General features: G+C 41.9%; 1 protein-coding gene across 1 annotated transcript; it reads left to right on the forward strand.

Annotated features, from left to right (window-relative positions):
• LOC142083050 (cytosolic phospholipase A2 epsilon-like) lies at positions 1 to 25,848 on the forward strand. Its single transcript, XM_075152087.1, has 20 exons — positions 1 to 27; positions 1,599 to 1,671; positions 9,647 to 9,783; positions 10,104 to 10,235; positions 11,500 to 11,540; positions 12,521 to 12,563; positions 13,149 to 13,212; positions 14,582 to 14,742; positions 14,940 to 15,032; positions 15,672 to 15,709; positions 16,393 to 16,549; positions 17,029 to 17,165; positions 17,673 to 17,895; positions 19,104 to 19,218; positions 20,111 to 20,248; positions 20,952 to 21,059; positions 22,213 to 22,404; positions 22,901 to 23,067; positions 24,559 to 24,742; positions 25,622 to 25,848. The coding sequence occupies exons 1-20, from the start codon at positions 1 to 3 to the stop codon at positions 25,846 to 25,848; spliced, it is 2,457 nt and encodes an 818-aa protein (XP_075008188.1).
• Positions 25,849 to 27,531: the final 1,683 nt, after the last annotated feature.

Here is a 27,531-nt window from a genome sequence, read left to right on the forward strand (position 1 = left end):
ATGGGGCTGTTCTACAGTAAAAGCCAGGTAAGACAAGGAAAGAGGAGGGTCCTCGATGAGCTGTGCAGGCAGCCCCTTGGTGGCAGAGGGGACCTGCTGAGGGAGGTGGTGTTCCACCTCCTGTATCTTCAGCTCTGAGATTTCTTCTTCAGAGCAAAGCAGGGCTTCTGCCTAGGTTTTGTGCCTACTTTGTGTTTTTGGCCTTCAGGAATGCAAGGAGTTTAATGCTGCAGTAACTTAACTATTTTGAAAATCCCCAATTAAAAAAAAAAGAAAGAGATCTTTTTGTACATTGCTGTTGTCCTTAGCTTCCACCCAATTGGGCTAGGCAAAACAACTCATTGGGGAAAATTAAGGAGGTATCACTAATGTCAATGAGTGCATAGGGAAACCTAGGAAACTAATATTATGTGAGGTGTTAATAAATGTGGGAGTTTTGGGGCATAAGGGAATGAATGGTGACACATTGGTATATATTGATCTATGTATTTGTTGCAGTGATGTTCCCTGCTCTATAGGTAGTGTGCATGAACTGTCTCTTACGTGTGTTTGTTGCATCACTGCATAGTTTTGCTCTTTCTTTTTTGCTCCTCTCTGTTGTTGGGTTTTTTTTTGTTTATGGTTGTAAGGTTTTTCTGAGGTTTTTTGGTTGGTTTTGGTGGTGGTGTTGTTTGGTTTTTTTTGTCATTTAGAGCATTAAATGTGCAATTTTTCCTCCTTTTATTCCTTTAAAAAAGGCAATTATCTAGGGAACAAAGTACCTGACCTTCAGCCCCTGTAGTTTTGATTAAGTACCATGTTTGTCTGATCCTTGCTTAGGATGAGAGAGGATGACAAAATCAAACCAGTTTCCTGGCAGGTTTGTTAAATGTCTTTTGATCACCACTTAGGTTTAGGTGGTTTCCCAAGATTTCCATTGATACTTTCCTGTGATCTTTGCTTAAAGGAGGATTGGATGAGCTGAATTATTCAGAGAGAAATAATTACAGAGTTGTTGCTTTCACTCCCCCCTTCTGAGAAGTTTGGGATAGGTCTCTGGAAGGCACTTTTCAGGTCCTCATTGTCTGAGAGCCAGCACTGCTCTACGTCATGCGTAAGAATGGAGTTATATGGCTGTAAACCAGCTGATGAGCAGCATCATTACACCATGATATCGTTACTAATTCCTGCTCTGCTAGATTGTCTGCTCTTCGTTGTGAAATATAGTGGATATACATGACATCCTTTGAATTTGCACAGACCAAGATGTGTGTCAGCTGTATTAATAACACAGCAAGGCTCACTATCATCCATTTCTCTGTGATTGGGTTGTAAGAGTCAGACACCTCAAGTTGAGGGTTACCACAAGTTTCCTCAGAATGGAAAATGGAGGACATCAGAGGTTTGGTCTGTGATTGAACGTACATTTTGGGTCTCTGGCCACACCTGGCTGCAAACCTTCTGGGAAGGAGGAGAATACGATGCACAAGGAGGAACCTCAGTTCAGAAATGTTTTGGATGGTTGGAATTGAAGCACTTAATTCAATGCTATCTCTGACTGTGCTTCTGGTCTTTCTCTCTGCATGCTCATCCCACGCATTTTGTATGGTGCTCAACAGACAGAACCCTCTCCGTGCAACTTGCTCACCGTAAAAATCATACGGATGAAAAATGCCAGGAAAGCAGACTTGTGTGAGTATCTTTGCTATACCCCTGGAGCACCCACATGCTTGTAAAACTATGGGAATATAACCAAGTGTCACAAACACTACCAGAGTATTTATAAAAGGAGAGAGAGAGAAGATGCGCGACTATGGTATGTTGATGATGAGGTAGCATAATTAGAAGATATTATTTACTCTCGTATCTTTGGCAGTGTAATGCTGAAGTCTAGCCACCGGTTGTGGTTCAGAAGATGTTTGCACAGAATGCATAAAGTGTTTCACATCTGAATCTGCAAAGAAAGGTTTTTTTATTCACAGGGAAGACTGCAATAAGAAGTTTAGATGGGGCATTTCTTTCTATGGTTCCTTCTTACAGTAATGTCCACCCTGTGCATCCCTGGGCCTATCACAGAATATTTTATGTGAGCTCAGGACATCTCTCATGGACTGTCAAATTTAATTCAGCCATAGGACCGGCCATGTTTCCAAACTTAGTTGAGGGCTCACACTGTGAGCTTTTTCTATTCTTCATTATTTTCACAAAATCCCCAGGAATGATAGTTATGTAAAAGTTTATTAATGCTCCATAAATATCTGAACTGCAAAGCACAAAAAAAAAGATGTGAGGAGAGGCTGATTGTCTTGCATTTATTAATTTATACAGATAAGAAGGTCTGAATCCAGAAAGTTTCTATAGGAACCAGACGAAGCCAAATTTGTTCATTTAAAATGATGCAAGACAAGACATTTATTTGGGCCTTTCCAAAGTGATTTGCTTTGGGTTCTGCTATAGTTCTGCTATATAGAGACCAAAGGTATATTAAGAAGAGTTTCTCACTCTGATTTTTATTGAAGTAAATTGTTGTTCCTGAATGTATGGGGAAGAAGAGTCTGTATGAACCTTCCCACTGGACTACTTCTAAAGTGCAGAAAGGAGATTTGAAGCTCAGTTATAGGCTGGAGAGAAATCCCTTGCTACAGCTAAAACCTATTTGAAGGTACAAACAGGCGATCTGAACTGAAAGAGGTGTGGAAAACTACAGCCCTTAGATATCTCCCCACATAATCATGTTCTATTAAACCATCTGCATGATAATGAGCTTATTGAACTTCCTCTCCACCTTTTTCTCATCTAGATCAATGCTTTTTATTTTTGTCTTGAAACTATTTTTATTCTGAAGGGAGTTTCTTATGTTTTGATGCTCTCCTTCCCAATATTGCAAAGTTTCTAGGGCAAAGGGCAGGTACTGAAATCCTCAGGCATTTCTGCTTCCCAGTCCAAGACACGTCCCACCAGCCCGTAAAGCTGCTTAAAGGAGCAGTTTGAATGACAGAGGTGCTTTCGGAGCACGGCACGGGGTCTGGAGCAGCAGTAAAGCCGCAGTGTGGGCTTTCTAGGCTGAGGCTGTTCTGCTTATACTGTGAAGCTTATACTGGATGTTGCCTGCAAACCAGAACAACAGACATTCACCACCACCATTGCCAAGCTACCATCTGTTTGAAATGGTAGTATCAGTCAAAATATTGAGGGAAAAAATATTTGCACAAGCAAAACAAAAACAATACTTGCAAAAGGTGAATGCTTTGCTTGTTGGGTACTTCCATCATGTAGGAAAAGAAAATCATACCAGTCATGGCACTGCCTTGCTTAGGCTTAATTGTTGAATCTGGTTTTGATTGACAGCTGCTTAATTCCAGTAACATTTTATTTTGCTGAGCGTAAAATTTGTAAAAGTTGCATTTATCAGAAAGATCTGCTTTTAAACCATTTCAGGACGTAGTTTTCTATGCAGCCAGACTTGTAGAAGTCAGGTATTTCAATGACATGTTCTTCATCATATAAAATAAACCTATATTTCAAATGTTTTAATAAATTAATTTAACCTCTGGTTAAACTCACTGGCAATGTAAAAGCTAGTGCAAATTGCATGTTGGTAACTGTATGTGACTCTCACTGAGAAGCAGCAAAATGGGATGCTTAAGATAAAAAATGTACCACTTGAACAAAGTTTTGTGTGTAAAATTGGGGGAATATTGTTGCGTTGTTTCAGTCATCTTTTCAGTTCTCTAGAGATTAGCTTGACACAGCCTTAGGAAACTCAGAAGCATGTGGACCTCCATCACCGGCGATGCAGACTTCTTTACTGTACCATTTTCCTAACACTGATTTTTTTTTTTCTCATTCTTCCTTTTCCCAGCTCTGTTTTTATCACTTTCCTTTTCCTGAAAACTTTTCTAGATAAAACAAGTTGGCAAGTGTCACCTATTTCTCAGTCGTCTTAAAGATTTTTAACATTTTAAATCTGCTCCTTCTCTCTCTCGCTAATTGTGCCCATCCTTTTGTTTCCCAAGTGAATCCCATTTTGTTATTTTCTCCTCTCAAGATCCCTTCTTGCACTAGGTTTCTGTAAAATTTTTGGATCACTTTGTTTAATACTCATCTAGTGTTTAGAAGGTCTCCCAACCTGGTGCCGCAGGTTAACTTCATTTTTGGTCTATCTGCTCCATTTTCCAGGTAGTGGAGATGGGAAAATTAATCCATAACAATAGGCTCTCAAAACCTCACTAACATCTCCCACGGAATAGATAATACAAGACCTTTAATGGAAGTGCATAAGATGGTATTTTTATCTAAGACAATTTAAATTGTTTCATTCTGCTTTTTAAACCCTGAATCTTTTAAATGCACCTATTGCGCTATTCTATCTCTTCTTCCCACTGATCCATCAGTGTGTAAATTATAACCCTAATTTCCACTTGTGTACTGATGCGTAGCTGATATCACTGACACCACCTGTGAATTTAGTGCCTTGTTTGTGTTCTCCACATTTCCCCTTCCCACTGAGCACACCCACGTCCCTGTCAGGCTCATCGGGGCTCATGATATTCCTGGACCTGTGAACACTTGCCAGTTCCCAGATTTGGGTGTGTGTCCCATCTGCATCCTGACTCCCTAATGGCATGAAGACTTGGATGTGCACCAATCCAACCCACCCTTAAAACCAGGGCTTTCTCTGCAGAGATTTTCAGATTTCCAGCTCAGCCTCTCACAGTCCTTGGGAATCCACCACAGCTCCAGAACAAACAGAAGGACATGTCTTTTCACAGCATGTGGTCCAGCTCGGGAACTCCCCATGGCAGGAGATCACGGAGGCCAAAAATTTATGTGGGTTCCAGGTGGAGACTGGACAAATTCATAGAAGAAAAATCCAGTGAAGGTTGGCTTAGGAAGTCTCTGAATTGTAAATTGTGAGGGCTGAGAGAGCACTATATGATGCTTGCCCTCCTATGCTCTTCCTTAGACATCCACCACTAAATGTGGGGCATATTCTTCTCTGGCAATGATGTTCATCCCTAACAAGACCAAAGATCATTCCCCAAAAAAGACAAAGGGGCTAAAGGACAACTGGAGAGAAACAAAATCATTAAGTGGAATTAACAAATGAAAAAGAAAACAAAACAGAGTGTTAAGGGTTAAACAAAAAGATAAAAATAGGCAACTGGATGGGCACACTGAGCTGAGCAATTTTAAGCCATCATTCCCTGCTTCTGAAAACATCCAAGACCCCTCAGTGGACACTGCCTATGGGCCCTGGGCTAAATGGACCTTGCCTGGTGTAGGGTTAAAAATATTCTTCAGCATTTCCTTAGTAAGGAAATGATTTTTTTTTAAGCTTTTATGGAAATTTTTTTCTTTTTTTTTTTTAAATTAGGCTTGTTAATTTTGGAAACTTCTTTTGGGACTTCTTTTGGGACTTCTTTTATATAAGGCTTATATCATTTTGGGTACAATATTTTATAAAATTATTAAGTATGTTTTACATTTTTATCAAAAAGCATAGTTTACAGGATTGCAGTAGCAGCTCTGCCATATATGAGATCAATTCATGGAAAGGCCCTTGAGATCTTGAAAAGAAATATAGCCAGTGAAATACATTATTGTTTGCGGAACTATGGTCCAATGTGATACTTATTGCAGGAAGCCGCAGACTTCCTCTGGTGTTTTGTTCTTGCACTGTTATTGTTTTATTGTTATTTATTACTTACTTCACCATTTAAGCAGTTACAATCATGTACCAACAGCCTATTGTTCTAGGTGCTGCTTGGAATCTCATTATAAAATAAGAGGATGTGGACTTGATAAAGCCTGACAAAGGAGAAAACAGGGGAAAAAAGAGTAAGGTTATTTAGCAACGTCTCAGCAAAGGGATGTTTTAAGGAGGGATGTAAATGAGACTAGTGGTACTGTTTTAGGGATACTTGTAGGGTGCTCCACCCAGTGCGAAGGGCAGGGTGGGAGAAAGCGTGAAAGCTTTTTACTGAAGTTTAGCTATTAGGAGATTAATGTTGAACGCTCCCTGGAGGCAGGAACTGATCTCCCAGGGCTGAATGAATTCTGATGGTCTGACTGTGAAGGGCCTTGAGAAGGAAGACGTTTACTTTCAGAGAAGTAACCCACATTCTTGTTTAAAAAAGAATACAGAAAGTTCCAATGATCTAAGTTATCTAATATTCTGCACTCTAGAAAACAGCAATGCCTGTCTGTCCACCCACCCTCAGCCAGATCTCTGCTCAGCTCCAAATGCTTTTCTCAGCTGGTGGTGATAGTTTATATTTCGTGACACGGATGGGCCCAAGGGAGAGGAGACATGGTCGAGGAGATGATCTGGGCAAACAGTGTTTGAGACCACATTCTTGGTTTGGATCCCTTCAAATAACAAAACCCCAACAGTCATGAAAAAATCTACCCCCTAGAAACAGCCTAAGGGCGGTCCAAGAGGAGGAGGATGTCCAGGTTTCTGCCCAGGTTACGTGTGGGCTGGAGGTTGCGTCTGTTAAGCATCAAAAAAGGAGGTAGAATTAAAATTTAAAAATTTTTGGTTTAGCCCTCTTTGAATTTGAGCTGTCTGTGAGACAGGTGACATTTTTAGCTTGAGCCAGGACGGCTGGTGCCCTGCTCTTGTCTAGGATGCAGCGTGGTGCTGGGGCTATGGTGTTTCTGAGCATTGGTCATGTCGCTGTAATGCTTTCTAATGGTAAAGCACAATTAAGATCCAGTCCTGCTGCTATCCTGGAAGATAATTAGAAACTTAGTGTAATAACTGGACAAAGAGACCGTGCTGTCATAAATACCTGCTGCCACGCCTGCTTTTGGCAGGATATTGCCCCACAGCGATACCATGGCTGCCACCCCAAGCACGTTTGACGGCTGCTCACGTGTTGTGGTCCAGGGGAGGGGCACAACAGGTCGCTGCTGCGAAGCTCTGCCGCGTGTACCACACGTGAGCGTAATCGCTGTAGTTAGGTGGTGGTTAGGCTTACGTACCTGGGTAATGATGATTTGCTTGTACGTGGCTGGCAATGGGAGCCTTGTACGTACACGTGAAAAGGTACTTGATACAAGGCAATGGGATATTGCGGCACAGGGTACGCTGTGGAGTTCCAGTTCTCACATCTGCTTGTGCCTGGAGCTGGTCAGGCAGGATACGGGCCTGAGGTATCAGAGATGTGTAAAAAACGCTCCTGGGTCTTGTAAGTGCCTCCCTCATAACAACTAGAAAATACTTGACAAACAAGAGGTAATTAGGTTTCAGAGGACGCCTCTGAAAAAGCATCACCGAACACGTTTTGCAGATGGGAAGAGGGAAGCATGCTTGTTTAGTGGCTGTGTCAGAAGTCCCCCAGAGAAAGTTAGAGATCTAAATGAGAAGTCAGGGCTCTGGTGTCTGACAAGTAGTTATTTCTTAAAGGCGTATGATACCGTACAGTAGCAGAGAGTGATCACCTACAGAAAAAAAAATTGATAGACTTTCGAAATAATACTTTGTTGTTTGCAACAGATGTAGTCAGAGCATGTCTTGCCATTTGGGAAATGTCAATGAAGTAAACGTTGGATCACTCACAGACTTACACATTTGGGTCCTTCTGATCCTCCTCCCAGTGGGGCCAAGAGCTGCCAGCGGTCTGTGCTAATATCAGCCTGGACTTCCCAAGAGCCAAAAAAGATTTTCAAATGGACATTTCCTGTATGCACATGGAAGGTTGGGAGCTATTAGGGCTGTTAGAAGCTCAGGTGATTTCTATATGCTTTGATTTTTTTTTTTAGCATTTATATATCTTTGTATATACCACAACTACCTTCATCAGTCACAGTTACTCTTTTCTCGTTCAGAGTTACTCAAAGAAAGATGACTTAAGTCTCAGGGGAGTCAGGGGAAAAAAAAAAGGCTGGCTTTGTTAATTCTTGAGTTACACGTGGAGTGCGATAAAGGGCCAAGTCAATTATGCTGTGTTTCCCAAAGTCAGGTCTACTGGTAAAACGAAGTGGGACAAGACATAAGCCAGTTCGGATGAAGGTGTGTCTGCTCTGCAATGGCAGGAATGCTTGAGTAGGTGGCGTTACAAATAGAGGAAATATAATGCTAATAATGGGATTGGCATTTATGGGCAATGCTGCCCCGTGCTATCTTTGGCACTTGTGTAGGTTGTCATCCCTAACTAGCAGATCATGTTCTGTAGGGTGATCATCCCTGACTTTTCAGTGTGGGTCCACAGGATTTGTCAATCTCATGATTCACATTTGCCTTTTATTTCCCAATAACGATGACAGAACGTATTTGCAGGCAGATTATTCTGACCTCAGAATGAAAGTGCTTGTTGATGATGTGAGCACTGCAGACTGCCGCTCACCACTCTTTCATACCGAAGCTTGGGCCCTGAACATCCCTCGCCTACGATGGGGCTCAGGTGGGAAGCCAAACTTTACAACTGGCCTCTTCAGCAGAGAAAGGAAAATAAAAACACTAAAACTGCCCTCCCTACATCTGGAAACATTAAAATTCATAGGTGAACTTTATGACCTGAACACGCCTCTAATTGAAAGAGCAAAGCAATGCAATCTTGTGCAAAGAAGCAACGTCAGCTCGCTCTGTGCTGGGAAGCACAGGCAAGCTTTCACCTGCACATCAAGTGTTGCAAATACCTTCACCCCTCAGACTGAGCACAGAGATGCAGGTGAAAATAGTGACATTAAGCAATATTTTTTTATACAGCTTTACTGGTGAAAATTCTGCCTCAGGACAGCTGCTTCTCAAAGCAAATGTTATGCCATTAAACGGTTCAACATTTCAATGCTTTTCTTATATGTGCTCATTTTAATCCACTTCAAAGAGGATTAAATGCAATTCATCTCCAAAGATGATTAATTTTTTTTTTCTTGAAAATTTTTTTCTTGAATTTTTTTTCTTGAAAAGCTCTGTTGTTGAGCTCTATGGTGTGCGTGTGTGTTTCCCTTCTTTAAATTTCCAAAAGGGAAGAAAACAGACTGCGATCGGGTGCCTTGGTGGAAGACCTGCCTTCTGTGACAGCAATGGGGCTTCATGGGAACCTTCCATGCAATGAGCTCCTGCCTCGAAAAGAAGGGATGCTCCAGAAAGTAGGCAAGACGGAACTTATAGCCAGAGCTACCCCAGAAACATTAAGGCATGTTCATGCCGACCCGTGGAAGCCCGGGATGTAGGAGCTGGGCTCTGTCTATCTGGCAGCCCCCGTCACAGCTGCTGATGTTACCTGCTTCGTGTTCCTGACAGGCAGCTGGACCGTCCACGGTGCCCAGCCCTGTGCGACTGTCGTATGTGCGTATGTCTCTGTGCATGTGGATGGCTCTTCGGCATTAAAACCTCTGAAGTCTGATATAAATAGACAGTTTGGCTATGTATCTCTTTGAAAAGGAATGGAATGTAACTGCATATTTTGAATGTTTATTGTTTTTCCAGCAATTAAAAGAAGTAGTTCTCAAGAAGAGCAAACTGCCGGGCTTTCACAAGGGTAAAGCAAACTGGCGGTCTAGCACTGGCTTGATGGTACCTTAGCTGGCATCCTGGCCTGCGTTCTGCATATTGTCTTCTGTATGGAGCTTAAAAATTCCTACAGTGCAACATCTTAGAGGGTACTAGATGTGTTTTATTGGGCCATTGCTTTCACGCTTTCCCTCTCTCCAACAGTAACCCAGTCCGATTGCTACGTGAGCCTGAGCCTGCCGACAGCTTCAGTGCAGCATTTCCGCACCAAGACAGTCCAGAACAGCAAGAACCCAACATGGAACGAAACCTTCCACTTCACGATTCAGAGCCAGGTTAAGGTAGGAACGTGGCTATTCCCAACAGGTATTCTTACCAGATATCAAACCTACCTTATAGCCCTTCCACTCTGCGGGTCTTTCTGAGTTCCCTTATGAAGTATTCAAGCTCTCTTACTGTAGCTATTTAGCTTTTGACGGTTGGATAAGACTGTATCTGCCTGCATGGTCAATAAAGTCTGTAGAGAGCAACTGCAAAATTTCTATTTTTTCACTCTTGAACTTCTTTCCCAAATTCCTTCAGCTAAAATGAAATATCTGTAGCATGTTATGTTTGTTAAACCTTAGATAATCTCTTTTTTTTTTTTTTTTTGTGATCCCAGAACATTCTAGAGCTAAAAGTTTGTGATGAGGACAACATAACTCAGGATGACCACCTTCTTACTGTTTTCTTTGATGTCTCCAAAATCCAGCTTGGAGAAAACATTCAGCTATCTTTCCAGCTGAATCCACAGGTATGGATAAAATTCAAGGACAAAGCTAAGGGGATGTGGTCAGGTGAGAATGTGGTTATCTCAGCTTTCCTCTCACGTGTCCTCATACAAGCCTTTCTTACTGTCCATTTAGCCACCTGAGTATGTCCATCTGTTTCAGGGGTTGATGCCCAGTGTTGCTTCTGTAATTATGGTAAATTTTGGGTGCTGCTTCTACAGACAGAGTTGGTAACGTTATTGGACTTGACTGTCTGGTTGCTGTCCTTGATGTCAAAATATCAAGAGCTTACCCCAATAGTTTTGGGCGTCCCTTTGCAGTTGGAGCTGGTGGTTCAGAGCTGTGCGTTATTGTTCTGCTGATATAGAAGTAGTGATCTGCAGTCATAAACCGCAAACCCAATGTGGCATTCAGCTTATTTGTAAAATGAACATAACGCTTGCATATCTGAACTACTTAAAAAAGTGAGTTTGTCAGCAGGTCTTGATTTCATATAGTTGAGACAACTTTATACTGAAGTTTTAAGGGCAGTGTTTAGGCCTAGAAATATGAGTGCTGATTTGGTTTGATACCTGTTTTGGAAAGGCTGGCTCTCCATGCTGTATTTTCCTTAGTGCTCACGCTAAGAGGGCAACAAGATAATGGGAGTTGCACCAAAACCTGCAAAGGAGGAAGGAAATCTCAGGGGGAGGCAATTACAAAAGACAAAGATGAAGTCTGAGCATGCAATGAGTCTACATGTGCAGACTCCAGCAAACCGAAGTACACCCTCCAGAACACCCTGGGCTTCATATGCCCAAGTGTGCCACCACGTTAATGTGCCACCAGGCCCATCTGCACAGGCTGTGGGTAAGGGCTGGGAGAGGGGCAGGATGATTTGGATGCAGCAGAGAAATCCAGCCTTGTTCCCGCTGAGGATCAGCGAGGAGTGTGAGAGCTTGGGGGAAGTGCAGGTGGCCTGTGGAACAGTGCGGGGGTGAACCTATGAGTGCAGAAAGGGGGAGCAACCGCCAGAAGACCCTGCAGGATGTATTACATTTGTCCTGCAAGGTCTAAACTAGGAGTCTGCTAAAACAATGGATATGACGTTAGAAGTATGTGATGTTAGAAGTATGTGACGTTAAAAGTATAACAGATACAACATGAAGAAAAAGAAATCTGTTGCACGTGCAGTAACAAAAGGTGGACGCTGGCTTATAAAGACCCCTGAAGAGCACGGATTCCTGTAGGGTATCTCTCTGCACAGGAGGGCCAAATTGCAGTGAGTGCTTTCATTTTCTTTTGCAGGGAAAAGAGGAGCTGGAGGTTGAATTCACAATGGAGAGCAGGTGCGTAAGGTCAAATAGGTGATCAACAGAAACATAAGCCAGAGACAAAATGTTACTGACAGAAAACATCAGTTTACACTTGCAGGCCCCTAACACTGTCACCGTCCGAATAAAGTAGAGGGAAACTTTGGGTGTTCAGGAAATGCTTGTGTAGGGCATTTAATGGAGAAGGGGTGCGTGACAGTGCATGGTGTGCGTGCGCCTACACCGGGCATCAGACACTCGGAGAAGCGAGCGCGGATGCTGATGGGAGCACAGAGATGTCCCTGATGGCTGCTGCTCGCCGGGCTGCAAAGGGCACAGGAGGAAGTTTTAAACTTCAAATCCCTCTTGCTCCTTACTTGGGATCCCAGATGTTTGCTTTGTCATAAGGATGTGGGAAAATGATACTTGGAATTTGTTTTAGTTGTGGGAATAGATTAAAAAGAATGTTTTACTGTGTTTCTATGCTGACTGTACAGTTAATAGAGAGAATGGGCATGTAAATCAGTTCTAGTGCTGCTGTTGGTTTTTAAGGTAAATGGTAATATTTTTTCCTTTTTTTGTTATGGCATGTTGGATGAATTCACCAGATTTTCAGCTCTGATCCCCCAGGTTTGAACTGAGCAATACGGGGCAGTAGTGGAATTATGCCATCCCAGGCATAATTTGCCTCAGTGTGTCAGAAAACGATCCTGTCTGATAGAGCGAGGAGCTCCTCCGTACAGCAGATCTCCATAAACAGTTTAAAGTTCAGACTCAAGCCTGTGAGAGGCAAATTGGACTGAATGTCCAGCTAGAATTTCTGATGCTGTTTGCCCATGCTGCCTGTCCAAAGATGGACTTTTAAAGATAAAGATAATGAAATAATGATTAAAGAAGAGTTTAAAACAAAAAAACCCAAAAACCAACCAAACAAAACCAAAAAACAAACCACCAACAACAAAAAACAGAAAAAGGAAAGTGATTTTGAATTGATTGTTTTGTCTTTTGTCTTTTAGTCCAGATCCTCCTGAAAACATTGTGACTAATGGAGTTTTAGTGGTAATTTTTATTTCATAATCCTTTCCCTGCCATATAGCAATGCTTATTGCTTAGCTAGTGTCAAAGGTACTGGGCAGTTGCTCCATAGGGTGGCATGAAGGCATCGGCCGAGAGGCAGGCTAAGGCTGGCGTTGGCGTTGGCTTTCCCACGCGGTCCCCGCTAGTGACTCACACTGGGAGAGGCTGCGGCTGCGAAAGCTGTGAGCTGCTGCCGGCACTCGCCTCTGCCCAAACCGAGCCGGGCTCTGACAGGCGACATCCCTGCCCCTGCCCGGGGAGAGCTGGGCTGAGCACCCTGCCCTGCACCCCTTCCTCTGCGGCCGGTCCTCCCCCCTGCCCTTGCGGGACTGCTGCTCCAGGCAGGAGCGAGCAGATCCCTTCTCTTTCCTTCTCCCTATACGATCTGTTATTTCCCATGTGGAAAGCCAATGCCACCTCCCTAGACCTAGTAGGGGGGTTATAGGCTGGCATCATCTCTCTGCCGAGGTGCGCGCCCCGCGCCCCGCACGTGCCCGAGGGACCGGCCGAGGCAGAGCTCTGCTGACAGCGAACGCCTTTTTCTCTTTCCCCGGTTGTCTCTTGCAGTCCCGCGAGGTTTCGTGTTTGGAAGTGCAGGTGAATGGCGGGAGGCTGAGGAAGGACTGTACGGGTGAGCCTTTCACTGACTTATGGAGCAAATCCGGATGCCACTTTACGGCAAAAGCACTCCGTGTTTTACACGTGAACGCCCTAGTTTAAAGTTATTTAAGATGCAAAATCCCACGGATGTCAGTGGCCTTTGGAGGGGGCTGTAGTTGGTCAAAAATATGCAAATTATTACAGGTGTGATGAACGTGTGGTCTGGTTTCCCCACAAAATACTTTCCTCTCTGATAACAACTTGTCAGATGCTTATAACTTTCCAAAATATTTGTGCAGGGAACTGAAATTTTCTGAGTCTTAAACTGGAGCAAATTCCTGGATTCAGAGATAAAGCAAATGGGCAGGATGAGGACTGGGCCTCTTTCATGAATTTAACTTCTTAAAATTTCTTTGGGAGTAACAATATAAAACATGCCACTAGGTGAAACATGAGACACACAGTATATTACCAAAGACATTTGTTGCACATTTTAAGCAGTGCATCACTACCATGTCAAGTCCATGCTTGTGGACATGTGTATCTCCTACGCAACTTTTAAAACATCACACTCTGACATCTCCTGATGGCCCCAGTCCAGCAAACTGCTTTAGCACGTAGATGATCCAGTTGAACTCAATTGTCACAGTGAAGAAGTTTCCTAGATGGGGTTGAAAATGCTTGAGTGAGATAATTCTTTTGAAGGCCTACTATATACCTTTGAGCGTTTGGATTTACAGTGTGTATTTCACCTTGAACCTGGGTTAATACCATTCTACATAAAGACCATTTTTCAATTACTTGAGAAGTCATATCTGGGGCTTATTACATGAAGGCCAAAAAACACTAGACATTGTTTTTGTAAGTGTTAGAAATTATTTCAAAAGAAATATTACAGGTTGAAGTAAAGGGAAACATGATAAGAGGGATGGAGATTTTATTGGTTCCAAAGAGAACTGCGCTCTGCTACAAAAAAAAAAATCTTTCTCCCAAAAGTCTGAAATTTTCAAAACACCTTATTATTATACCAGAATAATATTTTAGTACCACATACGGTCTTATGGCTGAGGTACTTTGAAAATTTCAGACTTTCAGGAGAGAGCGCTTTTTCCCCCCAAAATTGTTATCAGCTGTGAATCATTATCTAATGAATAGAGCAGTAGCCTCAGCAATCACAGTATATATGGAAGTGGTACTATAGCAACAGTTACTCTACGGCATCTTCTGTACATAAGCTCTAAATCTGAAACCCAAAGGCTCAGATAAGTGAGACTATTTATTTATCCTATAATTTGGGTATCAAGATAAAGTCATTACTTAAGAAAAACATATATTACATCACTGCGCAAAGAACCAAACCACATTTTTTGAAGAACTTGTTTGAAACACCTTTGCTTCAGAGAGAAAGTTTGCGTTAACTGTGGACGGGTCGTACGAAGGAACCCAGACCCACACGCTGAGCTCCTGCCTCTGCCCGACCTCCCCGGCCAGGTTCCACTACATCAAGTACAATCAGTCGGCACTCAACGTGGCTCTACCGCGACGGAGGCGGCTCAGCAGGGTACGTGATGGCCACTAACGTGTAGCTGGCTCTTTGCTGTGTATTTCTTTGGGCACCTCTGGGACCTGAGTGTGTGTGCAGGGGATTGGTAAGTGCATGTATGGAAGTGAGGCAGGGAAGACTGCTTTTACCTCTTGTTTCCCCCTTTTTGTATAATAGTTAACTGTCATTAATTTTTTTTTTACCCTTTTTTCCAGTCTATATCAAGTCAAAATGAAAGGGATATGAACGAGTCTGTGACTCTAGCCCTGAACTCGCTTCCTATACAAGAGAAGATAACAATAGCAGAGGTGAGAACAAGTCTTTCTTAATAAAAACCAGCCCAACACACGTTCAGTGTGATGAGAGTCCTTCAGATCAGTGATTCAGTTCCTGTCAGACACGATGCATGCTACAGTGTAAGGTGTGAACTACAGTCACTCTGCAACTATGCAATAGTTATTTTTTTCTTTTGTTCTGCATGTGGTTCCAGGCATGCTGTTCAACCCTGTTCTGAGTTTAAACTAATTTCCTCAGGACATATCTACTATGTTCATCAACATAGTATGCAAGCTAACAGTAATGGATATGACAATTAAGACCTAGGGAAAGCCTGAAGCAGAAGATAAAACAAAGAACATCCATATGCCTGTGGTTCAGATGCCCAGCTTTCAATGACCTTCCCAGAAAATGAAGGTTAAACTAGGTGTTCAGCTACGAAAAGGGGGGCCCTAAGCCCACCTGGCTTGGGTGAATGGCCCACTTCTATTCAACCCAGACTGTACTGGAGCTCGTTATATCTCTCACAAGGCAGACCATTGCTGGCCAGGTTCTGCAGCTGCATTGCTGACTGCAAAGGTGGTGAAGCTCAGCCCATAGATGGAGTGGGGGAGGAAGGCGCAGGATTAATGACCTGAGCATGCTTACACTGTTTGTATTGCGATTTTCAGGACAGGACAATTGACTTGTACACAAAGGCAAATGAATGGTAAGTGAGTCTCCAGCAAGACCTGATCCTGTAACTGGGAGACATTTGCACCTACGCAAAGCTCGTTTGAAATCAGCAGGGCTCCATGCAGGCTCAGTTGTAAGCGGAGGTGTGTTCATCTTTGGGTTGCACGCTTTTGTTTGCCAGGTTCTGCTTTTTCAGTGGTGGAGAATTAAATCATGGGTCCCCTTTCCTCCAAGTTTCCAAGCTGTTAGTACAGTTCAGTAAGTAGATCTCGAACTGTGTGCACTGTTATGCCCACACATGGAGAGAGCAGCTCCACAAAGAAATAGTATTTCTGTATTACACAAACAAAATAACACCAAGGCATGGTAGCTGTTTCCTTAATCAACTGCAGTGCCTGTTGACAGCGGTTATCTAGTTACAGGCACATATGGCAGGCACTACTGAAACCTGAAAAATGAATTATATGAGCAAATAAAACCAAAAGTGTGTTGTAGGAACCTTGTTACCATACCAGGACAGTATGTCATGCTCTGCTCTGCCTTTCCATTTGCATTCTTGTTAGCAGCTACAGCAATTAGCAGAGGCCTGTCTGTGGTGTGGCTCTTTCTCATTTCTTACATTATACTGTCCACAAACTGGTCTATAAACACACACAAGCATGGCTGGGGTTGACCACGGCGAATAATAATGTAATAATATTTGTGCCCTGGTCTCAGGACTCAGGGTCTATGTTTCAGGCCAAGAAACCTAGACGCCCGCCTGGGGTTCGATTTGTGCACCGAAGAAGAGGATTTCCTGCAAAACCGGAGGAAGGTGGTTGCTGCTGCGCTGAAGGATGTTCTTCATCTGGAGGAAGATCTGCAAGAGCATGAGGTGACCAGGAAAGGCACTGCCGGGGGGTTTTTCTCTCTCCTTTCCCTCAAGCCTGGAGATGAGGAGTGATTTCTTGCCTCCATCTGGATGAGGAGCGAGGACCTCTGTCAGCAGCTCCTCCTCCAGGGTGGTGGTTGCAGCCAGGGTGATCTCAGCTGGAGACCTCAACAGTCTGTCCGGATGAGCAAAGTTTCTATTTCCACTTGGCTTTCAAATGAATCATTTGGAGGAACTTCAAACCAAGGAGTTTGGTTCATGTTTCTTAAAAATCCTTCCTGAAGTGCCAAAATCTTTTAGTATACCCCACAGGGATGTCCAGCAACTTGTATTATTTATAACTCATAGAGCTTTATCTCTAATCTACGTGTTTATTTTACTATTGTCTGGATGTTGCTTTTGCATGTCGGTCTTCTTTTGACACGATGTGCCTTAATGCCACTTTTCCACCTATGCTTTCTGCATCTTTTTGTGTTGAACAGGTGCCTATAGTGGCTGTGACCACAGCGGGATGTGGGATAAGAGCACTCACTGCCATGTATGGTAGCATTCTGGGTCTTCAAAAGTTGCGTGTTCTGGATTGTGTTTCATACATCAGTGGCTCATCTGGCACAACATGGTGAGGGGTCATTTTGATACTGTTGTTTGGATCTTGTTGTGTTAAGCAAAACCCATGCTTTGGCTAGGGTTTTAGATCTCGGTGAGGTAAAAGGGGTCTATGGAGTTACTGCTTCCATCTTTGGTCAATGAATGCCTGGGTCACGTATGAGAGGCCTATTGTGCATCATACATTTGATGTCACTGAAGTAACTTATCCCTAACCAGAAGAGGAGACTTTATTGGAAGTGCGAACATCCTTAATTCTATGCAAAATTATCCGTTATGGTTATTTAGTGTTGGACAGCAACAGCACAGACAGCTGGTGTAGCTGCTTGTGTTGGATCCAGATCAAGTGATTTTTGACTGATTGCCTTTACACTTGCATTTCTGCTCAAAGTATGCTCAAAGAGGAGAGTAACCTAAAGATAAAACAATAAGTCCCCAAAGCTCTGCAAAGTATATCATCTGAGTTTCAAAAGCATCTTCTTAATTTCTTTCCACTTTCCATCACGTTTCCTGCCTGCAGGACCATGACAAAACTGTATGAAGATGCTGATTGGTCACGTAAGGATCTCGGAGAAATAATTATCGAAGCTCGGAAGCAAGCAGCCAAGTGCAAGATGGGGGCTTTTTGCTTGAGAAGTCTGAGGAATTATTACAGAGAGCTGAGCCAAAGGACCCAAGCAGGACATAAGACATCTTTTATTGATCTGTGGGGGCTCATGATTGAATCCATGTTAAATGATGGGGTAATGTCTATACATCTTTCTTCTCATAAAGTTGATGACTTGTTCTTTATGACTGTTACGAGAAATTAAAACCCTAGGAAGAGACACCTGGCCAATAACAATGTACTTGATATGTAGGCAGAACACCACTTATTTACATTAATAACTTGAAGACATAGCGTATGTCTACACCGGAGCCTAAAGTGTGATTGAATGTAATATAGAAATGCTCAGACTAGCTCTAAAGTAACCAGCATGCTAATTAACATTGTAGCTGTCCAAGAAATTTTTGAGATTCTTAGGTGTTTTTTTATGGCCCCACGCTTTTATGTCTCCACTGCTGCATTATTTACACAAGCTGCAGTCATACTTTTAATGTACTGCAGGTGTAACCCATATGTAGTTGCTGCACTTTGTGATTTAGTGATGAGAAAGTATATACATACGGAGTTCCTGAGACATCTTAGCTACAGAAACTGTGATTTTGCAGGTGCCTTTCAGCTACTTTGGATTTGATCTCTCAGGACCTCCCGTTCCTAATTTTGTTGTAATGACACAAGCAAAACTTTCCATGTAAACTAGCAGACTGATGATAGCTGGAGAAAAAGCTATTTTATTTTAAAATCCTGTAAACATGGTTTATATTTTGTCTAGGTGAAATAGATAAAATGGAATACTCTCATTTCGTATCATGTTTCGCATTTTATTTCTGGCCTCAGTGCTACATAGCAAAATTTGCTAGAATTTAATTTGGCTGAAGTACACTAAAAATCTCCATTTCAGGTATAAGATAAGTTGTTAGTATTGGACAGCTCAAGGATTTTTCCTCTCTGGATGTTAACTTTCAATATGGTTTTCAAAAAAAATCTTGTCTAGAAGGGTCATTAATGTGCTGCCTTGAAGAACTCATAAGTTTAACAGATGAAGTATGTGGTAACAGCTGAATTACCCCGATTTGCCCTATTTTTTCACTTACATTTAGCAATGCAAAGTTAGAATAGCATGTGAAGTGACTCATTACTGTTGTTGTATACTGAATGTAGAACATCGCTGGTTATCTTAATAACAATTATTCCTGTTCCCACGACTTTCTTGCCCTCTGTTACTCAAGCACATGGAAGTAAATTTAGGAGGATATTCAGGAAAATTATATCCCATATTCAGACTTTATAAGCTGATGTCTTTAAGAAACTGATTATCAGCTAACCATTTTTTTTTTCCAAATCCAGAAATGCCACCACAGACTTTCTGATCAACGTCGGGCAGTGAATCAGGGTCAGAACCCACTGCCCATCTACCTTGCCCTCAATGTCAAGGACAAAGTTGCCACCAAAGATTTTAGAGGTAATATTTCAGTTCTGGAAAAAGAGCTATGTTTTTATCTTGGGAGATACACCGTGGGGATACTGCAAATAATGATGAATAGTTTTAAATTCTCACTCCAAGCCAGGAGAAGTCCTGTTCAGAGATAAAAAGAGTAACTGGGCAGCCACAGGATAGACAGGAACAGTTTAGTATTTTGTAAGATCTCCTGGCATGTAAGTGTGCATATTCAGACATTAACTTCAGACTAATAACATAGATCTGTCTCAGAAACGCTATGAATTCTTAAAGGAAGTGATTCACAGGAGCTTTAAGTTAGAATCATAGAATCACTGAGGTTGGAAAAGACCTCCAAGATCATCGAGACCAACCATCAACCCAACACCACCATGCCCACTAAACCACGTCCCTAAGCGCCTCATCTACACGTCTTTTCAATACTTCCAGAGATGGTGACTCAACCACTTCCCTGGGCAGCCTGTTCCAAGGCCTGACCACTCTTTCAGTAAAGAAATTTTTCCTAATGTCCAATCTAAACCTCCCTTGGCGCAACTTGAGGCCATTTCCTCTTGTCCATTAAGTTCACTTAATGTATGTTTTTCATGGTTGGCTAAAGGCAATAAAAGCAATAGAAGTCAATCCGTGTTCCAGTCCACCTTCCATGAGAAAACTTCCCACTTGCTAGATAAAAAGAGAGAGGAATTTAAATTTTCCCTTAGCCCTGCCATTGTTCTTTCACAAACCTGTAGACAGAGCGACAGCTGATTCAGAGGCGGCTGTCAGCAGGGTTTGCTCAGGGCACGTGCTAAGCCAGCTTGCCTGTGAGGGCTGATACCTGAAATGTTTATTCCACGTTTGGCAACTCAATGGCTTTTAGCAGCAGAGCTGATGTTGTTGGTGCGTGTTTTGGCAGAGTGGGTGGAGTTCACGCCGTACGAGGTGGGCTTCCTGAAGTACGGCGCCTTCATTCGTGCGGAGGATTTTGGCAGCGAGTTCTTCATGGGTCGCCTGATGAAGAAGCTCCCCGAGTCCCGGATCTGCTTCATGCAAGGTGACTCACCTGCCTGGCGGAGTGACAAGAATTTAATACAAACACTAATGAGTCTGAAAATTAGTCCCCAGCAACCTGTTGATCTGCACATGGCAGCAGAGGCACTGGGTCGTGTCAGAAATGGTTAAGTATCTCCGCCTGCTGAAATTCAGCATTGTCTCCTGAGATGCACTCAACTGCCCAGCTAGCGGAGGTGGTTTTATCATTTGGACTAAGATGAAATGAAACTAAATGACAAATAAGTTGTTATGTACCTTTGCGAGTGCTTTTGAAGCATCACTATTTCCCGTAGCTTGCAAAATATTTTGAAAGTTGGAAGCCTATGAGACTTTGTGGAAGCTGAAGAAAATATTGAGAAGAAATAAATAGGGCAAGAAAGAGGGGAATCAGGGAAGGAGCTGGCTGAAAAGATTTCTCTATCAAAGGAAAAAGGAAATGAAAATAGGAAAATGATAATGTAAAATTTCTCAAAAAAGAAAAAAAGTTGTTCCAGGTAAAACATGGTGGAAGGAAAAATAATTTGAAGTCTCTTCTGAAATAAGTTTGCCTGCAAACTCAACTCTACCACCGAAATAGGTGTCTGGGCTTATACAAAAATCGGATAAAAATGTGAAAAAGTTGGAGAAGAGCCGTGGAAGGAAGAGAGGGCAGTTTTTAAAAGAACTTCCTTGTGTTTACTTATTATACCTTTCCCACTCCCTAGGAATGTGGAGTAGTATCTTCTCCAAAAACCTCTTGGATGCTTGGCATGCAGCTGACAATTCAGAGGACTTCTGGCACAGGTGGACCCAAGACAAAGTGACTGAAATAGGTAAATCTCAAGCACCCTTTGACTTATGGCCTCCTTCCTCCAGGTCCCTCTGATATGGTAGGTGTGCTCACATTTCTCAGGTTTTGAGTTTTTCTGTCAGCCTGGTGCCCTCAGCCTCTGGGTATGGGAGGCATTGGGAAAATAAAGTGACTTGAAATAAGCAAAGCACTGGCTACTCAGTAAAATAGTGAGATTGTTATCAGAAGGAAAGACACCATCAGACAGATCTTGATGGAAAGGAGATAGGGATGGATACATAAAGTGTTGTGTTAAAACACTTGGAAAGAGGAACTTCTGTCAAAGCCTCATGGCAACTATTTGTTAGCCAGAGAGAAGCTTGAGAACTTCCTTTTCCAATATCTGTTTGTCCTGCATAGCGCACCCCTCCCTCAAAATCTGACTGAGCTGGAAAATTTAGTAGAGATCAAAGGAAGTCAATGGAGTGGAGGTCTATTACACCAGCTGAGAGAGGCAGCTCTGTACTGAAAGACCATTCCTTGAAAATACTCATGACCATCTTCATGTTAAAATTCAGGCAAAGCCAGTGATTTCACAGTGAACAGACTTGGGTCGGGATTCTGTAGACTATGTTTTTGGAAAAAAAACCCCAAACTCTATGTTTGGGTTTATATAAATAATTCGCAAGTTTGTGTTGGATTCAGCTGGCCAAACCCAAACCAAATTGAACAAATTGTTTTCTAAAAATAAAAATATTTAATTTAAAAATAAAACATTCAAATTTTTCTTTTCATTTAATAAATAAGCCTTGAATTTCAGATTTAACCTACATGGAAGGTACTACTAAAGCAGTAATCCTCTCAAATACATAAACATGTTTATTTTCCCTGTTTTTCTTTGCTTGGAAAGGTGAATTTAATGTGTACTAAGATCATGTTGTTTTATGAAAAAACGCTCCTTTAGTCAGACATGGCCAACCAAGGTTTAGAAAACAAAAGTAATTTTATGTTTTGTCAAGAGATTGACCGGAACTCACTGCAGACCATGGAGAAAAATAATGCAATGCTGAGAGTTGTGCACACACGATTACTGTTGGTACAGAAGAGTCACTGGCCCTTTCTCTTCTTTGTGCCTTAGCCTCCTCTCAATTGTGGGTATAATTCAATCACATGTCATTTATGCCGTGTATCTCTAGAGGAACAACCGGACTTGCCTGAGAAACCGTATGAGATGGCTACATGCATGTTCACTCCTACGAGCGGCCTCTCCACGGCTCTCCGGGATATCCTGACGGACCGCCCTGCTGTCTCCAAGTACCATAACTTCCTGAAGGGCTTCCAGATGCACAACGAGTACATCCAGCAGGAGCATTTCGCAAAATGGAAAGGTGTGGACAGCACTCCTGCCAATGTGCCTCAGCGGATATTGGGGCAGGCACGGGTTTGGGATATAACAAGGGGCGTTTGTACATCCTGAAGAGAACTGAGTGGGTTTTGTGGTTACTTGTTAGTGCTTGCTGGGAGGAGAGGAGGGAGAACGAAGGTAACTCCTCACATCTTTCACTTCCAGTAACACAAATGTTCAATTTTTGCGTCGTTTGGTACTGGAAGTCCTCACTGGCATGAAAATCACTGGGGTGGGGCTCTGCACATAAGGAAAACTTATTGGTTTGGTGCTGTTCATGGGTTTGGTGCTGTTCATGGGTTTGGAAAGACCAACAAAATGTGAGCGGGGTGGCTGAAGGGAGCTTTAGGATTGCTGCATGCTATCCTAAAGCAAAGGGAAAATCCTGGATGGGAGGGAAGCTCGCCTTCCTTCTGCTTTCTAACTTGACAGATGTCTTTCTGCAGTTTGCTAGTAGCTCTGAATCTTTTTCTCTTTAGACACTTCGCTAGACACCTCTCCCAATGACCTGAGAGGCAACTCGGAGCACCTGGAGTTGGTGGATGCAGCTTTCTTCTTTGAAACCAGCTGTCCACCGCTTATGAGACCAGAGAGGAAAGTGGACGTCATCATACACTTAAATTACACCGGTGGATCACAGACCTTGGTGAGAAGCCTTAAAACTGTCTTTGTTTAGTAATGGCTTTTCCTTTGCTTTCCACAACTTTCAGACAGGTGGCTGTAAAATGTGAAACTTAGTGGAATTTAGTAACATGGAGTTTCCAAACCTTAGAAGAAGAATGGAAATTCCCAGAGGGGAAAATATCTCTCTTTTTCTCAAACCACTTTTGAAATAGTCCTAAGAGCTTCACCAGTGAAATATAGAGCGGCACAGTGAAGTTACAATGGTTGAGCTGCACCTTCCATTCCAATTATATGTAAGATTTTATAGCACAAATACAGCTGGAAAAACTTTGTCTGTGACTCAGATGCTGAATTTAATCTGGATTTTCCTTAAACATATAAAAATTTATTTGTTTTTTTATTTTAATATTTGATTTTCTAACTGTCCAAGAACAACCTAGCGAGTGAGGAATTTCGTCATCTTTATTTTTATCTCTTTTAATAAATACAATTTTTCTCCTTATGTAGCAGGCTTGAAGCAACATATCAAATATATTTACTATGTTTGCAGAAATCTCATTTGGTTAAAATGGTTATATAGATTTTGAAAGTGGCATTCACCATGTAAAAAGACAGATTTAGACTTCCAAATATATACTTGTGATTGTAAACCTGTCCCTGAAGGGCACCACAGAAAACACAAAGTTCACTGGTTAAGGTTCTGTCATTGTCTCAAGTGGAAGGTACTTTAATGCTGTTGTTACGCTGTGATGCCACGTGAAAAAAAAATTGTCTCTGTACTGTAGTTGAGAAAGAGCATATCTAATAACTTGCACTACATTTCTTTCTTTTGGAAATATTTAATTCACACAAATTGAAGTGGTACTTCGGTGTTTTGTTAGATAATTTAACAAAGTTGGTCATCACAAAGGAGCTTTCTGATGAATGCTTTTAGTGCTATATTTTGAGACCTAAAATATCTTAGCTTGAAATCTCATATTATTTCTAAAATTCAAAGTTATAGAAATGGATAAGTTGGTCTCAAACCCCTGCTAAAGTCTATTGAGGTCCACTCATGAGTTATACTGCTATATAAACTTCATACAGTTATATTGCTATATAAACTGCTGTAACTTGTTTGTGAATCTTACTGCCTTGGGCCGCAAATTTAGTTTTATTTAGATCTAAATTTTTCTGACTTATTTCTCCTTTAAGTAATGATGCTCTATAACACTCTTTGAATTCATCTGTTCTGTTCCTAAATCATATTCCCATTTTAGATATGTGCCTTAGTACATATCTAAACCTTCTTTACCATCTTGATACTGGGTGTTTTCCTGTAAGACTATTTTCAAATAGCTCCTCTAGCAACAGGAGAGCAGTCCCTGGGGCTGCAGATGCTCACATTATTCCCAGAGGTCCAGCGCTACCAGTCTATTTTGTGCAACTTGGCATGAATTACCGGGCTTTGGCAGCAGCCTGATCTTGGGTATCTTTTCCATTCCTTATGCTGCTGCTGTTGGGCCATGACCAGCCCCTGGAGCAGGCTTGCAGATACTTCTCGGAGCAGGGAATTCCATTTCCCAGCATCGGGCTAAAGGACGACGAGAAGAACCTGAAAGAGTGCTACATGTTCGATGGTGCAGACACTCCAGGAGCTCCTCTGCTGCTTTATTTTCCTCTAGTGAACGACACCTTCCAGAGATATGTAGCACCTGGTAAGTTAACAGTACCCAGGTAATTTTATTGACCCAATGAACTTTCTTACTCCCTAGGTGTTTTTTCCTCATCCCAAAACAAAAATCCTTTGTTTCCTTGTTTCTACTAGCAAATACATTGCAAAATGGGATGACGCAAACTATTTGCAAAATCAGGTGAAATCTTGTGCATAATTTTAGTTTGAGTCTTGGTGCAATTTGGTGAAAGAGGAAACGTGTTCCTGAAGTAGAGGAATGGGAACTAATTTCTTCTTGTGATCTCCAAAAGTTTACTTCAGGGTATAGAACAAAGCATATTTTTCAGATTATGTATTTTTATGACAGTCAGATCTAGGGGAGAATTACCTGTACAGTATAGAATAGTTCTATGGAGGGCCACTGTGCTTTCTGTTTGGGCTGTTTAATGTGTTGGTTGTACATGCTGGAAAATCAAAGCAATAGTACATGAACTAATACAGTCACAGCATCCTTTTGGATCAGTATTTGAGATGCAGGCTTTGTTTTTTGTGATGATTTCCAAGGCTATTAGTATTCTGCTTCCTCCTCTCTTATACATCTCGATATTCCTTTTGCTATTAGTATACATTCTACTCAAGAACCTGCAGGGTAAGACAAGCACCTGTGACCACATGAAACGACGTGCCATGAACTGGCCAGTAGAAGGTGCTGGTTGCAATGGAATGATGTTTAGTGACACTTTTTTTTTTTTTTAATTCCAGTAGGCTTTGTTCAGAAGTAGATTTTTCAGAGATGATAGCACTCCACTTGTCTTCATAGCAATCGCATCTGTGACCTCTCTAAATTATTCTTGCCATAGTCTATCAGAGTACTGTCATTCCCTGGGACTATACAAACACCTCCCTCTTTTTCCCTTGACAGGCATGTCACGTAGTGCTGCTGAAATGGAACTGGGCAAGGTTGATATCTCCAGTTTCTGCTCTCCGTACTCAACAAGGGAGGTCTCGCTGAAAGCAGAAGATTTCAACAAGCTCCTGAAGCTGACTAATTACAACATCATGAACAACGAGAACATGATTCTTCAGGCCTTGCGCACGGCTGTGGCACGGAAGAAACAAGCTTCGAGCCAGCCAGTATCACAAGCATAGTCCTCTGCTTGAACAGCATTTTCCTCTCTCTTACTAAGTTATTTATCATGACAGCACAGAATTATATATCAAATGCAATAACTACTTCACTGTTCTTGGCAGGTGCCATCTCTTTCTAACTAAGTAGCCTTCCCAAAAAGGAAAACTTGAAATATTTGTTTCAAAGCCACATGGTTCGGTTTACTAAGCAGTAGTTGCTTTTTGGTCAGGAGTTGTGATACCAAACATAGCAGTCTATGTTGTTAACACCATCTCACTGTGATGCTCAAGAGGAGAAGATTCAGCTGTGTGTGATAGGGAAATAGTTTCAGCTCGCTCTCTGCAATCTGTTATTGTCTTGGTGGCTAGTCGTTAGTATTTTTTCATGTGCGAAATATTCTGGCATTTTGTTGGAACCATTGGTAGCAAATCCATAAAGCCACCTTCAGATACAGAAGGTGGTAACCATGCAGTATCAATTTAAATCATTTTACTTAGTTTTAATAACTTGAATTAAATGGTGTTCTACCTTTTAAGAGTTTTGTTTCCCAGGTGCTTTTTTGTCGTGAACTGTCATGAAATATATATATCTTATGAAGGATATTTTATTTTTCAAACTTGTGTTGGATGACGGATGCATGGATGGTGGCCTTTTAGGTTTTTGATGACATCTATTCTTATAAATTAAATCAAACTTATGAATTTGTTTTGAAGGACCATTGCCATTTCCTCTCACAATCAACTGTGTTCTGTCTCTGATCATGTGCGTGTGCTGCCGTTCTCTCCCTGAAATGCATTTTTGCTTCAACATCATCTGGGGCTTGTTCAATGTAGTGAACTGAAATATTACTGAAAGAGCACGTGAAGGGGATTGCAGGATGTATGGTAATTCCACACAGAATCACACTGGAGAAATGGAGTAAGGTACCAATATTCTGTTCACTGCATCACAGCAGTTAAACAACCATAAAAGGTAAAATACAGCTGCTAGGTATGCTAGTGCAAATTAAGGTGATATGATTGCCACAGGCTATCTAGTTATTTGACAAGTACATTGAAGTGCAGTGGCTGAGGGGAAAAAGCTGATTTATATGCACATAGCACAAAAACATAACAGCTCTCAAACACCAGTGCGGTTGCAAAACAACAGAAGAAGAAATGTCCATCCTGGGAATGCACTAAACGATGTGTGCACACATCTGGTAAAGGACCTGATGAGCAACCCATTAAGAAAAAGCAGCACTCCTCTTCAAACTGTACAGGAGACCAGTTTGTAACGCAGGAAACAATCGTCTGTCATTCCCAAGAAGCAAGAGTCTTGTCCACCAAAGCATGGATGTTGATCAACCATCATTGCATGCCTGAACATGGATATATAGCAGAATAAATACCTTACTTTTCTTCCTCTTCAGCTAATGAGACATTTCATAACTAAATCCTTTGCCCTTTTGGACAATTTTTCAGATGTTATGGAAAAATATTAACTGTTTGGATGAAAAAAAAAAACCAACAAAACAAAACCAAACCCCCAGGTGTTTTGAGGAGAAGGGAACCTACTCAAACACACTAAAGGCCAAGAAAGGTCCAGCAGAGAGACACGTGTAGCTTCTGTTTCTGTGAATTTCTGTGAATTCTTCCTCAGAGGCGAGTTACTGGAGAAAGACAGGTAGTCTTTTCTAGAACTGGAGCTGGTTAAGAAGTTGT

The sequence above is a fragment of the Calonectris borealis genome, chromosome 5 (assembly GCF_964195595.1).
Source record: "Calonectris borealis chromosome 5, bCalBor7.hap1.2, whole genome shotgun sequence".
Taxonomy (NCBI): domain Eukaryota; kingdom Metazoa; phylum Chordata; class Aves; order Procellariiformes; family Procellariidae; genus Calonectris; species Calonectris borealis.